The 18,241-nt window shown below is 41.0% G+C and overlaps 1 protein-coding gene across 1 annotated transcript in view; it reads right to left on the minus strand.

Annotated features, from left to right (window-relative positions):
• Positions 1–18,241, minus strand: part of ascc3 (activating signal cointegrator 1 complex subunit 3) — a 257,950-nt gene that overhangs the window by 62,115 nt on the left and 177,594 nt on the right. Inside the window, exons 21-28 of the mRNA XM_033639918.2 lie at positions 17,036–17,261; positions 16,179–16,333; positions 10,794–10,892; positions 10,512–10,680; positions 4,318–4,538; positions 2,195–2,280; positions 760–926; positions 90–235 (exon numbers count right to left, since the gene is read on the minus strand). Of these exons, the coding sequence (XP_033495809.2) occupies positions 90–235; positions 760–926; positions 2,195–2,280; positions 4,318–4,538; positions 10,512–10,680; positions 10,794–10,892; positions 16,179–16,333; positions 17,036–17,261 (1,269 nt within the window). The remainder of the gene's footprint in view (positions 1–89; positions 236–759; positions 927–2,194; positions 2,281–4,317; positions 4,539–10,511; positions 10,681–10,793; positions 10,893–16,178; positions 16,334–17,035; positions 17,262–18,241) is intronic.

Here is an 18,241-nt window from a genome sequence, read left to right on the forward strand (position 1 = left end):
ACACTGACAAAGTAGTCTTAAGCTTTACTGATATTTATGGCAGAGGACTCGTACTGCTGTATGTTCTGGTGCCATGATGGAAATCTGACCTGTCCGATTCCAAGCCAGTCAGCGAGGTCTCGAGCGTTGGCCAGAGCTGTGGACAGACCGACCACTCGGACGCTCTTAGATGTGTGAGAGGAGATGAAGTTGGTTCTGGACACAATGACTTCCAATACTGGACCTCTGTCCTCACCTGGAAAAAGACACAGTGGTACAGTCCAAGCAGAATGTTTATATAAGTAACAAAAGTTACACTTCAGTGCCTTTACACTGGTACGGGTTTTCCAATATGGAAACCATAACGTGTAATATGTTATATATTACGCGTTTTGGATATATTTTGTATAAACACCGTTAACTCAGGTGGCACTGTGGTGCAGTGGTTAGCACTGTCACCTCACAGCAAGAGGGTTCTGGGTTCCCCTATGTGTGCAGTTTGAATTTTCTCTGCATGTTTTCTCCACATCCTCTGGCTTCCTCTCATAGTCCAGAGATATGCACGTTAGGTTGACTGGTGACTCTAAATAACCCCTAGATGCAAATGTGAGCATGCATTGCTGTCTGTTTTTGTGTGTCGACCCTTTGATTAACTGGCAACCTGTCCAGGGTGAACCCCACGTCTCGCACAATGTACAATGTAGAATATTATACCTCAGATAGGAATGACGTTGTCCAACCAAAAATATTTATACCTGCAGCTGTGTTGAGGACTCTTACCCAGCAGGTGAATCTCATCGATGATGAGAATGGCTACTTTTTGAACGTAGCTTCTGTTCTGCCAGCTTCTGCTCACTCCGTCCCACTTCTCTGGTGTGGTGACGATGAGGTCAGCCTGTGCTATAGCTCTCATGTCTGGAGTCACATCACCTGTCAATTCCACCACCCTAGACACAGATAAGAAAAAAGGGATTATTCAGTTATGTCTAAAATTGTAATACTTTATACAATCATAGCCCTGTGTGCAGGGGCGAAAATCCCATTTCATAGTTGGGGGGGACAATAAACAGTAAAATTTTAGAGAATAATTCCAGGGGGGGACAAGGAAAAAAAGTTGTAGCCTGTCTTTTATACAGCATCTTTTACCGCAATTTGAGGCTTTAATCTTCTCTCTATCTCTCCAACAGGCAGAGTGAATGTCTATACTAACTAAACTAAAACTAAAACAAACAAAAACATTTCCTGCAATTAAACTGGTAAAGTGGTTTATAAACAGTGTGCTGTGAGATCTGCCGCTGCACACCTCACAACTGTGCGTAATAGTCACGCGTAATGACCGCTCCTCGTCTGCGCGTCTTTGATGTTTGTCTCACTGACAGGTGGAGAGCCTACAGACAGGTACCCATACGAGCCGCTCCGCCACAACCGTGCGTAATAGTCACGCGTAATGACCGCTCCTTGTCAGTTAGACTGCACGTCATTCATGTTTGTCTCACTGACAGGTGGAGAGCCTACAGACAGGTACCCATTGCTCCGCCACTGACTGCTCTTGTCCTGTCCTCTCCCTCTTCTTTCTCTCCTGTCCTCTCTATCACTAAACTCTGAGCTTAATCATTAGCTTTTAGCTTAGCAGCACTCGTAATTGAGTAGGCTTTTGAACAGTGCAGGAGAAATGTTGCAGACAGTTTATATTATCAGCCTGGGCCTGGGGCTTGTTGTAACAGTAAATGGGATGTGTTGTAACTTGTGTAAGTTAAACTGTGTCTGTGTGAGTGAACATCTTACCCTGCGATGCGCGATGTGGGCAGCAGTTCCAGCCACACGCTGCTACTGCTGCCAAGCAGCCCCGCCCGTTGGAAAGAGTGTGGGATATACCACTACTAGGAATGGGAAGGGGGACTAAATCTTTTAAGTTTTAAATAGCACATTATTGCGCGATTATAATGAGCACCGCTTACATTGTGCTTTCAATAAATACTACTGCATTGTTCAAAAATTATTAATTGTGTCTCAAATGATTCTACGGGGGTACAGCTTTACTGAAGGGGGAGTCATGTCCCCCCTGTCCCCCCCTGGGATTTCTGCCCCTGCCTGTGTGACAAAAATGATTTCCATGATATTTTTTACTATGTATTATGTAATATGTATCACTGTACATAAAGGCATTCCACCTCTGTGTGATGTCATCCACCTGGTGGTCTCTGTTTTCACTTACTTCTTCCCCAGTTTCTCCTCAATCCTGATCTTCCAGTCCTCAATCCTCTCTCTGACCAGTGCTTTCAGGGGGGCGATGTACACCACCTGAACACACACACATAAATACAAACAGCCATTCAATGAAAAGAAACACTGCTAGGTTTCCCCAGGCTGGATGTTAATGTTGACTGTATCACCACAGCTTCCCATATTGGAGTATCTGTAAACATCTCTTCAGTTGGTAGCTGCTCTCAGGCAACAGTGATAAAACACCTGACTGTGTTTATCCTAAACCTGGGGCACAAGGCCACTGAAAATCTAAAAACAACAACCACAAAAAGTTATCAAAAGACACTGTTATTTTCTGTGTTACTTCTGACTGAAAAACCAACCAATCACTGACAAGAGGGTCAGTGTTTAAGTGATAGTTTGGATCGTTTGAAGCAGGGTTGTACGAGTGTACGCAGTTAGTGTATTACATGGAGTAGATGTTGGTCAGTACTCCCCGTGTTTGGAGAACCAGGCAGAAGTGCCATAACAGAAGCTGAGCAATGTACTGCTGTGGACGGGGGCAGCAGCAAAATGTATTTTAGCTTGCCACCCCCCCACCAAAAAATCAGTTTAAGTGTACGCTATATTTAGAATATTTACTGTCAAACAGCTTTTTCTGACAGGAACTGAAGCTGTTACATCTTTTTCTTCAAGGCCAGACTCCATTGAGAAAAATGGTAACTAAACATTGCTGAACACAGGAGCTGCTGGTCTACCACTGCCTCGATTAGTTAGAAGTTAGTAAGTAAATTATTGTGTGACTTCCGCGTTTAAGAGGGTCCATTTGGATTCACCAAATTCACACAATAACACAAACAAACTATGTGATGAAGGCTGCGGTGGACCAGCAGCTCCTGTGTTCAGCAAACTAAAATTACTGTTTTTGTCAACTGAGTCTGGTGTCAAATGGGGAACTGAAGCCATTAATGGCCTGCCCGTCAGAGAGGGCTGTATACATTAAGGTAATGCGGTGAAAATATTTGGTGTACAATTTTTTTTTAAGGGGGGACTTTTTTTTGGTTGCTAAAATACATTTGTTGCTGACCCCTCCATAGCACTATATTGCTTAGCTTGCATGGTCGTATTCATGTCTGCTTCTCCAAACTGGGGACGAGCCAACCAACATCTACTTTATGTAATACACAGACTATGGATTAGTACCTCATTAAGCCCAACGTCAAAAGACTCATACTATCCCTTTAAAGCTACCCTTGTTTTTGACCACTAGCAGGAGCGGGGAGACATATTTTCGATGAGCAGGCCCCTGTTTAACGGCACAAACAATGCACACCCATGAGCACGCCAGGCCATGTATCTAGGAAAGCTAGTGCAATGATTGAAAAAACAACAACAACAACAACAACAAACTGAGCTTACAATGATCAAGCTGCAAAAAGACAATGTGATACAAATAAACATTGTCATCATTTTCCACATCAGCCTCACCACAAGTTTATTTACGTTTTTTAATGTCTTTTCTGACTGTTAAATGTTTAGACACTTCCAACAACAGAGTTTGACAGATTGTCCTCTTTGTGGTGTAACACTGCTGAATTAGCCTCATGACATAAATTATTAGTGTTTCCAAACAGCAATTACACAGTAGATTTTATGTGACTTTGTGACACTCCATCAGAAACTGAAGTGTAAATAACAAATAGATGACAAGTCAATTAAGCTCATCTTAGAGCCACACATTAGCTCATATTTGACTGCGTGTGATTACTTGATCTACTTTCCTTTTTTTGATAGGGCAACAGTAACAATCATCAGCTGATAATGACCTCTGCAACATGTTACTAACAGTACACAACAGATCACCAACAGTGCACCCATAGGAACAACACATGGATCTACAAGGATGCAGTTTGTGATTGGTTGGACTAAATGGGAAAGTCTTTTTATATTTACAGTGTACTGAGATTGTTTGTTCTGAACAGACCCCAGTCTCTCGCCGTGGTTCTCAGTGTCTTCTGTAAAAAAGCATTTAGTACCAGTGTTGATCAACAGAAAAGACAGCAACTACTCAGTACATTTCTTGAACTAAAATTCCCTTGAATTCAATAGTAAGACAGATGGAGCCAGTCAAACCTTAGAGGTTGGATACTTGTTGAAGACCCGAAACATGGCCATCTCTGCTGCGATGGTTTTTCCAGAGCCCGTTGGCGCCCCCAGCAGGACGTTAGTGTCCGTGTGATACAGCGTGTGGAAGATCTGAGTCTGGATGGGGTTGAAGTGAGTGAACTTGTACAGGCTCTCAAACTCCCGGTTACCAAGAGCCGTCACCGGCAACGGCTGCAGGTCCAGCAGCTCTGAGAGGGAAAGAGTAATGGGAGAAGATTAAACTGGATTCTGTTTTTTGTCTTCTCTGTTTATGGTACCAAAAAGTGGGGTACAATAAAAAAGATCAAATACAGTACAATATTGACAGTACCTAATGGTAAAACTTGACATTTATTCACATCAAAATGTGGCTGCAAGAGTCACACTGTTTTGTGCTGCCGTGGTCCTGCCTGATGCCTCCTACTGCTGCTGTTATTATTAGTCATACTTCTACTGTTATTATACAAATATGATTAATGTCACATATACATACTATCATATATTAATATATACTTTCAACATATTGTACCACAATAGCCGTAATTATCATTAGAAAATTATTACTTAAATTAACGTTGTTGTAGGCTACTGTCATTACGGTCTGTCTTGCATCTCTCTCTCTCTCTGTCTCTGTCTCTCTTAATGTCTCATTTTTTGTCATATGGATTACTGTTAATTTCTTATGTTGATCTGTTCTGTACGTCATCTATTGCACGTCTGTCCGTCCTGGAAGAGGGATCCCTCCTCAGTTGCTCTTCCTGAGGTTTCTACCATTTTTTCCCCTGTTAAAGTTTTTTTTTTCCTTATCCGCTGTGAGGGTCCAAAGGACAGAGGGACGTCGTATGCTGTAAAGCCCTCTGGGGCAAACTGTGATTTGTGATATTGGGCTTTATAAATAAAACTGACTGATTGATTGTTCATTTTCAGCAATATGAAAGCCAGAGATCAGATGTAGCTTCATCTGAACTCTTCTACAAAACAAAGACCCCTACTGTTTTTAGGATGTAATATGGCTAACATTTCAATCCATAAATAATATATTTAAGGTTCTGTATGTGATATTTTGAGCACTAACACAGCAGCAAATTACTATTTATTGTGTAAAGATATAGTGGAGTAATGGCCTTCTGAGCAGAGAATGCAGTCACACTCCCTTTTTGTGTGCTGTAATCTAAACTTCTCTGTTCACTGTTGTGTTAGACAGTTGAGCTGCGCGTTTGTGTTAGTCCCTGCGTGCATATCCCACTAGCTAGCTCATCACTGTCGTTCTGCACTGCACTCATACTGTGGCTGCTGCTGATATCAGGATGGTGTTATCATGTAAGCATGGTGCCCACCCTTTGATTCCAAACCAGTTCTGTTAGCACTGTTGCTGTTGTTAGCACTGAATGCGCTGTTAGCACCGTTAGCTGCTAGCTGCCGACTCAGCCACCTCTATGTTGAGAACTGTGTGCAGACAACCTCAATCAAACTCTGAATGATAGATTCTCTCTATATGTTGTATAGAGCTCATTTAAGTACTTACAACCATAAAATACCATTAATGACAAAGAAATACTGAGAGACAGTGTGATACATTATGTATAGGAAATATACTGACTGCAGCAATGTAGCTTACAGTACATTAAAGTAATTTGTGGCTGGGAAAATGTATCTTGTATGATTAGTCATTTATCACGTTCATGACATGCAATTAACCTGCGTTGCTAAGTAGATATGAGAATGACATATAGTTGTTCAAGTATCAGCCAGAGAAGATCTAATCAAAACAAAATAGCTCAGAATAGCCTTAGGCATTATAACAGTATTACTTTGTACCAGGATATTTAGAAATCCATACAGCATGATTTTCAATACTATCAAAACTGCAGACACTTCCCTTTTTATTAAACTGATGCTGAGATGCCGTATTGAGGCTGTAGTGCATGTAGTGAACAGCACATGCCACCAGAGGTCAGTATTTACAGGCAGAAACAAGATGCCAAGCAGACAGACATAGCAACTGAGAGAGGTGGGGCTACCATTACAGGACTGTTACAGTTGCAATGACAGAGATTGTGGACAAAAACAGCATATTTTCACATCTAATTCAGTGAATTAAGGTGTAGCTAGCACAGCACAGCACACTAAAGCAGGATTTATACTTCTGCAGCTAAGGTACGTCGTACCTATGGCATAGGCTCTGTGGCTACGTAGAGCATACATATATATAGCAGGCTATATCTTACGCTGTTGCCTGATGTGAAATTTTTGTAAGTTGAAACCATTTTCCTCAGTGAAGTTTTTATTTACTTTTATATCACAGATAAGACACAATAAATTGTGAAGACAATAAAGCCTCCACAAAACAGCATTTTAAGTGTGTGATTTATCCTGGCTTCATATGAGTAGAGGAAATCTCTGCTAGCTGCTAGGCGAATTTATACAATGTGAAGTGCCATAGGCTTGTGCTAATAACATTAGCATGTTGTATTTGTGGGAAAAATGTATCCAGCAAAAGACAAGTGCTTTGTCTGTGAATCCTGGGAGAAATAATGAAGCTGATTTGTGTACTTGTGTTTAAAATTGTTGCTTTTAGGCCATGTTTCACATGTATTTTAGGTGTGTCTTGAATCAGCTCAACTATACAGCACTTCACAGAAACCCCATCGCCGATTAGTGTTTTGGAGGTGTAACGGCAGAGTGACAAAGACACACCACCGCACAAGTATAAATGCTCACAATGGTGTAGGCCACATGTGTAGGCTATGGTGTAGGGTCTGCATGGAGCTCACGCACAAATATAAATCAGCCTTAATTTCACCACATACCGTATACACCAGTGAAATTTCAGGACTAACTGCCAAATGTTTCACTTTGTTTCAAAGCTAGTCTCTAACTTGGAGCGCAGTGGGTTTAACAGAGCTTTCTTACTGAGAACAGCTGCCTGCTGAGCTTAAAGACAGGGTTGGGTGTTAATGCTTTGCTCATGTCAAATGAGATGGATGGTAGAGAAGCTTTTGTTCTTTAGGAGGCACAAGAGGTCATGTCATCAGACAGCATCAGACAATGATTGTATGTCTGAAGAGTTGGTCATGAGAAGGTTAAAACACTGTGCATAAAAAAATACTTTGCTAAAAATAAAATTTGGCTTTCATTTTGAATTGTGACTTTGACTTTGGCTTACTTGAGGTTTCCATGTTTCTTTGGTTTTAAGGCACTTCTGTATTAAAAAGTGCCAAGTCTGGTTTATTTGAGCTTACAGAAACATAACGAGTTTCCCAGTAGCAAATGCTGACACGCATCTACAAGGCAGAAACTGATAATTAAATCAACTCAATTATGACATACATGATGCATACTTCTTTGTGTTCATCACTAGGAGATTATCCTTTAACTTAACAGTCATTTGAACCACTGTTTTATATCAAAACATTGATTAGTTTTTCTTTCATTTTCTCTATTAACATCTACAGAAATGGAACAACAGTATCTTTTCTGTTTACTGTACAGTCACAGTCCCTGGATGAGACTCTTCTAAATCTCTAGGCTCTAATGTTAGCAACAATCAACTGTATATTGAATGGTTAAGTACTTTGAAGATTTCTTCAGATCCTTTTTTCCCACATGTATAATGGAAGATGACAAACCGAAACTTTTATATAAGAGACTATTTTATTAATGAAAGGCTGGAGACGTTGGTCAAACAGTGCCGTTCCTTCAGCCTGTGATATGATCTCTTCTGTGCTGTGGGGTTTTTCCCTGATAAGTGTTGTAATTGTGTCTCTTCTTACTGAGGGGAAATGTGGTCAGAAATAATACTCTGGTTCCTTTCTTACAGTCTGGAGGAGTGAATGAGTGGAGTATGCGAGGATTAGATGCTTTTGTTCTCCAGTCTACATGGGGTTTTGATGTCTCCGTGTAGCTTCCAAACAACTAAGCCATTTTGTGGTGGTGAGCCGCTGTTTTAATCTGACTGAAAGTTATAGCTGGTGGTTTGTAGAAAAAGTATCCTTTGGCTTATGCCAGTATTAGATTGTAGTAAAGGCTAAGGTTTCTTTCACTGTGCAAAAGATGCATCCTTCATCAGTCTATGGAAAGCCTACTTGATGTCTGTACTGGTTTAGTCCAACAATTTATGGCTAATTTATACTGCTGTAAGAAAAAAATAGAATTACCGCCTCGTGGTTGTATGTCTCTACATATCAATCAAGTTCCATTTACAGTTAACATTACAGTTAACATTATCATTATCTTACAGTTCAGTATCTGACCAAATGTCTCCCCTAGTTCCTGAGATATGACACTGAATAATGGCCAAGTGTTTCTGCAGAACATTATCATGTCACAGTGAAGTTGACCTTTGACCTTTTGAATATAAAATGTCATTACTTCATCATTTTATCCTATTAGACACATATTAGACGTGAAAATCATCATTGTGAAATTTTATCATAAATAGCATGAAAAAGTCTTGAGTTATAGCCAAAAGCATGTTTTATGAGGTCACAGTGACCTTTAACTCTCAAATTCTCATCAGTTTAGTCTTGAGTCCATGTGGATGTTTGTGCCAAATTTGAGGAAATTCCCTCAAGGCTTTCTTCAGATATCTTGTTCACAAAAATCAGATGGACACAAGGTCACAGTGATCTTGAGCTTTGATCACCAAGGTCAAATCAGTTTCTCGTTGAGTCGAAGTGGATGTTATTGTCAAATTTAAAGAAATTCCCTCAAGGTGTTCTTGAGACATCACCCTTAAGATAGATGGTGAATAAGTTTTGGTCTAACAAAATGTCTCTGAGTGACATCCATCAAAAGTGTCAAGCGCCCTACCATAAATCCGGCTTGAGTCTCAAACTTGTGATGTCATTGAGTATAAAATCTGGAGCTTCTCCACAGCCAGTGAATGGGAGCCCGATTTTATAGACCCACTGAATGTTTTCTTTTTTTAAACCCAAATGAGCTTTATTCATTTGTAGTGTTCTTAGCTCTGAAACACAAAATGTACCCATATAAATTCCTCTGGCTTTCACCATTCATTGTCTATGGAGCAGCTCCAGACTTTATACCCTATGACATCACAAATTTGAGTTTTAGCACCCTAACTTTTGGATTTGGGAAAAAGTTGTTCATGTTCACTAATAATTTTGGACTGTCTTAGACCATAGGAATAACATGTATGAATTTAAAAAATGAGCATAGTTCTCCTTTAAGGTCGAAATGAATATCAATATTTCGGATTTACAAAATCTGATCGCAATGTATTGGCCAATAATCATTTTAAAGACATAAACAGAAAACAGTCCAGAATTGTGACTAAGAAACACACTGTTGAGTGGGACATCATGGACCAAACTAAAAAAATCAAAGTACATGTCAAGCGAGTCATTTTAGGTAGTTGCTTATCACCCGGCTGTATGTTCAAGTGTTCATTCCTCTGTTAAGTCTGGTTTTAATTAGTTATCTGATACTTTAAAAAGGGGGTTGACGTCATGATTGACAGCTGTGCCTGCCAATCAGTGTATTCGCAATCAATGCCAGTTTTCACAATTGGTTGGACAGGTGTTTGGGCGGGAACTCAACACCACAGATATTGGTACTGCACAGACACTGGCTCCAAATGATGCCACCACTTGAAGATAGCAGCGGCTGTATCTAGGAAAAAAAGCAGACTGAACTGCGCTTGTGGACATACAGCGTTACAGTGAATAGATATGCAGACAGGGGAAAAAAAAGGAGAATGAAAGACTTAACTCTGCGGTACAGGTACTATACTTTAGTGACGTACAAGTGACTAAGTGACAAATGACTATTTACATTTTTTTTTTATAGTGTACATATATACTCCACGTATTGTAATGTTTTCTACATCATACTTATTTGACAGCTTTCTTTCTACTTTCTTTAAGCTATTTTACTTTTGATACTTTTAAGTGCATTTTGCTGATTATACGTCTCAACTTCTAAGTAGGATTTTCAGTGCAGGGCTTTTACTTGTAATGGAACATTTTTACATTGTGATTGGACTGGGACTGCAGCAACTATATATATAACAGCTGGAAACATTCAACAGTGTCCACCAACTGTTGCTGGTGCTATAACAGACTAACAGACTTAGTATTACTATTTTAAATTCAAGTCAAGTCAAATCCCTGTTGTCACATCATAAATGTGTGTGTGTGTGTGTGTGTGTGTGTGTGTACCAGTGTGTGGAGGGTGTCTCTCGGGTAGGATGAGGTTCTGGAAGTTAATGATGCAGACGGCCTCGGCTCCGAGCCAGCGGTCAGACACCGCCTTAATGTAGTACTGGGAGGGCAACGGCTCAAAGATGGGGATGGTGAACACTACGTGTTGAGGCTCTCCTGTTACCACCTGGAGGGATGAACACACACTCATAAAGATAAAGGACACATCAGTCATGACATAATCTTTGAGGAACACTGTCCTCATGTTAACTGAGGTCCAAGATAAAAAAAACAACAAACCTGTTTCTTCTGCAGGAGGAAGTACTCAGAGTGGTAGATGTGATCATTGATGGGATCCTCCACCCATAACCACCATGGCTCACCCACTGACCCATGGACCTAAATCATTCAACAGATAGGGTTCAAATAAACAACACAAAATAAATAAAAACCACAAAAATACACAAACTCATCAATTTACAACATAACACAATCCAACAGAATAATCCCGTTGTTATATACCATTGTCAAACTCATTAGATAAATTGCTGCAGAGGCTGTAGAGAGATGTTGATTCATAATACAGTACACACCGAAAAAATAAAAAAAACCTGAGGCAGTATGGGTCTATAACGGATTGTTCTGGTTTTTTTTTTAAAGTGGGGTTGTATGGGGTATTTCTCCATAGCCAGTGTAATACATTCAGTACATGTCTGCCGATTCCTTCCACAATTTGGAGAAATGGAAGGAGTGCAGATATGGAAGCTAAGCAATAGCTATGTACTGAAGGGGCGGCAGCAAAATGTATTTTAGCCACCTCAAAAAGACCCACTTACAAAATTCAATCAATTTAAGTGTATGCTATATGGACAGTATTTTTACCGCTCCACCTAGCCCTTCCCAACAGGGAAACCATTAACGGCTTCAGTTCTCCATCTATGTTCTTGTCAAAGCCACCAGACTCCATTGACAAAAAACATAATTTAAACTCACTGAACATGGGAGTTGTTCGTTTACTGCTGCCTCAATCAGTTAGTTAGTTTGTGCTATTGTACAACTTGGTAATTTCAAACTATCCCCTTTTAACACCAGTGTAACAGAATAACACACACAAACTCACTGATCAAAGTAGAGGTACACCAGCAGCTCCTGTGTTCAGACATGTTCAATCACATTTTATAAATGGAGTCTGGCTTTATAGAGAGCCATATAACATCTTCAGTTCCCCACTGAAAACTGCTGTTTGACAGCAAGGTAAAACAGTGAAAATATTCTAAACTTTGAGTACATTTAAACTACAGAACACTGTGTGCCAAAACAACCAGACACAAGAACAGCTTGTTTCTACAGGCTGTCACCATGATGAACACAACAACAATCCCTCTGGAATAACCCTGTAACACCAAGTATCCACTTTACCAGTAAATTATATATTCTTATTGTGTCAGTTAACTCTGCAAACATGTAAATATCTGTCAAACATAACCCAGGTAAACAGTACATGATGTCATATCCAGCTGCCTTATGTATAGGAGCAACTTGTTATATTTAGCAGAATCAGAATCAGCTTTGTTAGTACGTGTGTATATACAAGGAATTTGACTTCGGTAGACTTTGCTCTCAATGTACCAGTACTGACATAAATTCTAAAAATTAGACAAGCAAGTGAAATATACAAAAAATAAACAAATATACATCCAATGCACAAAAACATACAAGTCTGTGAGGTAAAAATAGAGCAAAAATGCAAGTGTTGTTTGTCCTGCCACTCTGTGACTGTTAGGAGTTAATCAGAGTGACAGCCTAGGGGAAGAAACTTTCTTTGTGATGGGTAGTTTTGGCGAACAGTGCTCTGTAGTGCCTACTGGAGGGGAAGAGCTTAAACAATTTGTGTCCAGGGTGCGTGGGGTCTGCAGAGATGTTCCCTGCCCGTTTCCTGACCCTTGACCGGTACAGGTCCTGGATGGAGGGAAGATCAGGCCCAATAATCCTCTCTGCAGACCCGACTGTCCATTGCAGTCTGCTCCTACCCAGTTTGGTGGCAGATCCAAACCAGATGGTGATGGATGTGCAGAGAACAGACTGGATTATGGCGGTGTAGGACGTGATCAGCAGTTCCTGAGGCAGGCTGAGCTTCCTGAGCAGTTGCAGGAAGTACAGCCTCTGCTGGGCATTTTTCGGGAGAGTGTCTATGTGGGAGGTCCACTTCAGGTCCCTAGAGATTGTGGTACCCAGAAACCTGAAGGTGTCCACAGTAGATACTGTGCTGTTGAGGATGGTGAGGCGGAGCAGTGTCGGGGGGTTTCTCCTCAAGTCCACTGTCATCTCCACAGTCTTGAGCGGGTTCAGGTACAGGTGGTTCTGACCGCACCAGAGGCCCAGCTGCTCCACCTCCTGTCTATATGCAGACTCATCCCAACCCCTGATTAGGCTGATGACAGTGGTATCGTCTGCAGACTTCAGAAGTTTTCACAGAAGGGTCCCCTGAGGTGCAGCCGTTGGTGTATCATTCTGTATATATTCCAGCAACATTTGCACTCTGCATCTTTCATTATTGTCAGACTAATTAACATACTTCATTGTGTTGTTCTACATTTGTACACTTTTCTACATATATTTGGTGTAGAGTTGTCAAATGTTTGTAGTAGTCAAGTGTTTATGTTTACCTTGTCCAGCTTCATTGTCCTTGTTTTTAGCTGTATGTCTATTCTGTGTATGTACATTTAAAGCAACATAAGACCAGAGTCAGATTCCTTGTATGTGCACATGTTTGGCCAATAAAGCTGATTCTGATTGTGAAATATCAGCGTTCCAAATCCACTGACAATTTAATTGTAATAAATATATCAACCTTAATTAAGGACAATAAACAATACTTGCCGGGTAATGGCAGTATTCATTGTAATGTGTCAGTGTGGTGTTTCCTGGGTGCCATCACGGAGGCGGCTCATGTGTCGATACATGTGTCGTGGCTCTGCAGCCGGATCAGGGCTAAGCCAGCCAGTCTTCCATTACCACTCTCCCATGATTGGAGCATGCGTCGCTAATCAGACATAAACATTCATCTTCATATTCAGCCCTGCTACAATGAGCTTCCTATTCCTCTCAGATTCCATGACAAACTCCGGACTAAGCTTCCCATGATCCCCTCTGGCCTGTTTGCCCACTGAGGTGGGACATGCTGGAGGCATTCTGGCTCTCAAGGACAGATGGAGATTCCATGGCTGTAAGAATAACAAGGTAGGAGGAGCAGCTCTTCTTTTCTCTGTTGTAAAAATGTGACCATGACTACACCGCTTGTGTCAGTAAGTAGTTTTGGTGCGTATATGGGGGTGTGCTGCTCCAGACAGGAGGAGGAGGAGACAAATGCTAAAATTCAAAGGACTGACTGACCTGCACTTCTCCAGAATGGTTAAGGGTTACATCTGGCCAAGAATGAAATAAGTGATTTACTGAAAATATATATGGTATTAAATTCCTCACACTCTGACTGAAACATTTGCAGCTTATTCCTTCATGGAAGACAGCAGCTGTAGTCAGCTGCTCCACAGTTGATCTGTATGTTTAGTATGTTCCACACAATCATTGCTACTGGTGGCGGAGCTTTGGAGTGATGTGGAGGCAACAGTGCAACAGTGATGTAGTATATAGCTATGTTGTGTTTTGTGCTGCTGGTCACACCGCAGCAGTGTTTTGCCATGTTTTGTTGTAACTCTGAAAATTTTGTAACTATTCAGCATATTGATACTCAGAAAAAATCTGATTATTTTTAAGTATCAGGTTAAGTGAGGAGTTGGACAACCTGTTTACATGCTCTGTAGAAGCCTGGTTACTGTAAATCTGCGTACACATGTAGCCAGTCAGTAGTCAGACAGACCCCTACCCCTGTCCTATTTTGGAAGCATTGCTGACTTAAGTGCATTAGTGATATAAGGACTTTTACAGCCAAGTAGAAGTTTAGTCTGTCTTCAAATTATTTTGTATATGAAGGTGCATTGTTAGATGTACTAATCTCTCACTTCAACAGGGGCGGAGCCAAATGTTGTAAACATTCAGGGCTAAGCCCAAACCTAGGGGGGTTCGGGTGCATGCTTCCCATCTACAGCAGCTATATGCACTGTTTTAAAACCATCTAAGTTAATAGAATGCCTAAACATCTGTACATTATTTGGCAAAACCATGGTAGTTGCCAAGGAAAAAAATCATCCTGTAGAGCCTACACCCTACTTAATATCTACTGGGCCTTTTCCACTGTCACTTTTGGAAGCACTTACAGTTTACATCCATGTCTGTGAAAACACAAATGGCTTACATGCATCTTCCCCTGGGGCAGCACAGAAGATCCATACAATCAGCACAGTTTCAAGGTGGACACTCAAGATTAGTGTCGCCAATTCAGTATCTGACCAACTGTCTCCCGTCCTGAACCTGAGATACGATGTTGAGTAATGACCAGAAAAGTGATTTATGCAGAATATTGTGATGTCACAGTGAAGTTGAACTTAGACCTGTTGGATTTAAAATGTCATCACTTTAATATTTTATGTCATCAAACATTTATGTATTTTTTTTCATAATTAGCATAGGAATTCTTGAGTTATGGCCATAAACATATTTTGTGAGGTCACAGTGACCATGACCTTCGACCACCAATGTCTAATCAGTTTATTCTTCAGTCCAAGTGAACATTTGTGCCAAATTTAAAGAAAGATATCGCTTTCACAAAAATGAGACAGACAAGGTCACAGTCACCATGACCTCTGACCTATGGTCATGGTCTGTTCATCCTTGAGTCCAAGTTTATATCTGTGCCAAATCTGAAGGAATTCCCTAAATGTATTCTTGAGATAACATGCTCAAGGGAATGGGATGGACACAAGGTCACAGTGACCTTGACATTTGACCACCAAAATCTACTCAGTGAATTGTTTCGTCCAAGTGGACGTCTGTGTCAAATTTGAAGAAAAAAAAAAAATCCCTCAAGGTGTTCAAATATAGCATTCATAACAATGAGACAGCAACCTTGACCTTTGACTACCAAAATGCTGTCAGTTTATCCTTGAGTCCGAGTGGATGTTTTTATCAAATGTGAAGAAATTTCCTCGAGGCATTCCTTAAATATCGAGTTCACAAGAATGATGAAGTCACAGTGACCTTGACCTTTGACCACCTAAAGCTAATCAGATCATTGTTGAATCCAAGTGGATGCTTTTGTTCAATTTAAAGAAATGGACTTACTGCTCTATCACTGTCAGCGGGAGAAGCAGGAAAGCACAACACAGCTCAACATGCTTAACAACTGCAGCACACACGATCAACACATGATCATATCTGCTCAAGCCTGCAGGGCAACATACAGCAGCTTTGCGTCCAAGTAGACCAACTGCTGTTTTTGAGGAATACAGCGACACAACAATGTAAATCCTTATAATATTGTATAATATATTATAATTTGGGGTGTTGGTTATGTGCTTGCAAAAAAATAGGGAATGTATTTTTAGGTGGTGGCAAACACTGGTAGGCTGAGAAATGTGTCTGAAAATGCTACAAAAAATAAGCCAGGCAACTCGAAGACTATGTCATGTACTTTCAATTAAAATTTTCATACTATTTCAAAAGAGAGAGAAGCCGACACCAGCAGTATGCTTGTATATTACAGAATATATTAATGCCATCCATATTTACCTGATCGTTCCAGCGAAAGTCAGGCGTGATGATGAGACGAACACGTAAGACGGTGCGTGTGATTGGCTGAATGCTGGCTTCCATTATGATCGATGGGATCTGGTGGACACACTGTTTGACTGATAACCCCACGTTGACATGGTGCAGCATGTGACCTGGGAACAATTCACCTGGCATTAACATGTGTTTGGTGTTATAAATATGAGTTAACATGATATATTTCATATAGATGACAGTAAATTCCAAATAAAATCCAATGTTCAAATAACAGCTGCAACGGCTAAATTCACCCAAATGTTTGGTAATATTAATACCACAACAGAGTGGTTCATTCTCATCACTCTGCTGCTCTCAATTTTTCTTTTTAACAAAATATGTTTTCATTCACTAATGAATTCTAAATACTGTTTTTTTCTGTCACTACTCTCAATGAAAATCAAAACTTCCTGCAGCTGTTTCATATTTAGAGCCGACCGGTGAAAACAGAGATCATACCCTCCTTTTAGTCACTGAAAGGCTTTTAATTTGAAGCATCTGTTAAAGACATGTAGGGGGGTAATTGATGGTACCCTAACACAATAAAAAAGTGACAAAGTAGAACTAACTGGAGCTGATGATCGCAAGCCTCACAGCAGCGTGGTGTATGACTATCAAAATGTAACAATGCTTTATTTTATACAGTTTACGTTTTTTCCTGCAGTAAAGGTAAATAAAGAACCCTGCCACTATTTGAGAATCGATGGCATATTTACACCTGACATCTGTGTGCTATATGCCTGTCTTTAAGTGTAGTTTAGTGTAATTCATACAGTCTGAGTAGATGTACACCAATGAGGCTTGTATTCAGTTGTTTTTACCGATCTCATCCTTCCTCATCTCCTTCAGTTTGTCCACAGTGAGCTTCTTCTCCTCCAGGCGGTTCAGTACAATATGGCTCAGGTTGGGGAACTGGCGGAGAGGGTGGGAGAAGCCCCACAGCCGCTTGTCGATCACCTTACAGAGGGTGAGCAGTCGGTAGGTCATGGCTGGCCAGCGCTTCCTCAGAGCAATCTCAAACAAAGCCCTGACGATCCGAGCAGCATTCTGTGAGCCGAGACAACAGCAGGAGAGGAAAAAAAGCTGAATCAACATCAGTCCCAGAGGCACTTGTATTATTGCCGCATACAGTTTTAATGGTAAACTGTAAAGTTGGAATGAAACGACTGACACACTTTGTACTGAAGTCACTGGCAACAGCTGTATGCTACATCATGCAGTAAACTGGTGATTAATCATGTGTGATCAGAAGGAGGGCTGGCTGGGTTCAGACGTCCAGGTTGGCCACAGCTGTGAGCTGATGGATTGCTCATGTCAGTTCTGGAGGAGAGGTCAGGTGGCAGTGTTGCTTGCTGATAGACTGCTCAAGTCCGGTCAGGCTGTGATAGATTTGGTCAGGTGTTAATGTGATCTGATTGTCTGGTGAGGTCTGAATGCAGTCTAGAGGGGATTATTGAAATCTGTTTGATAGCTTGGTGAGACTGAGAGGTCTGGCTGGCCACAGGAAGGCCTGACGTCTGAGGAGAACAGATGCACCAAAAAAGGATCCTGTTAATCCTTGTTCATACTCTTCTGTTCCATATTACAATACTGTCTCCCACTGCAGTAACTACTACCAGTGTACTACTAAGCACTACTAGCCAACTGTACTACCTATTAGTGGATAAAGTTCTTAATCCTCCAGGTACATAGCGCGAGACCAGCGAAAGCACGTGAACACACATGAACGCGGTGCCTATGTCTCACGGTCTGGTGCAAGCGTGCACATGTGAGCGTGGTGCACAGAGAGGCAGTCAGAGCTACAGGCTACAATGAGGCTAAAAACAGAGTTCAAATGACGTTTTTCCAAACAACTTATTATGTCGGGGCTTCAGGACACTTGGATCACTACGGACGAATGGAGATATTTTGTGGTTTCAATTATGTATTTTTGGACGTTTGAATCTGGGGCGCCGTTAGCCTCCATTAGGTGTTGTGTTGCTACCCACTCTCCCCTTGGATCTCCGCAAGTGATGTGAGGACTCCCT

This window comes from Epinephelus lanceolatus, chromosome 10 (assembly GCF_041903045.1).
Source record: "Epinephelus lanceolatus isolate andai-2023 chromosome 10, ASM4190304v1, whole genome shotgun sequence".
Classification (NCBI taxonomy): Eukaryota; Metazoa; Chordata; class Actinopteri; order Perciformes; family Serranidae; genus Epinephelus; species Epinephelus lanceolatus.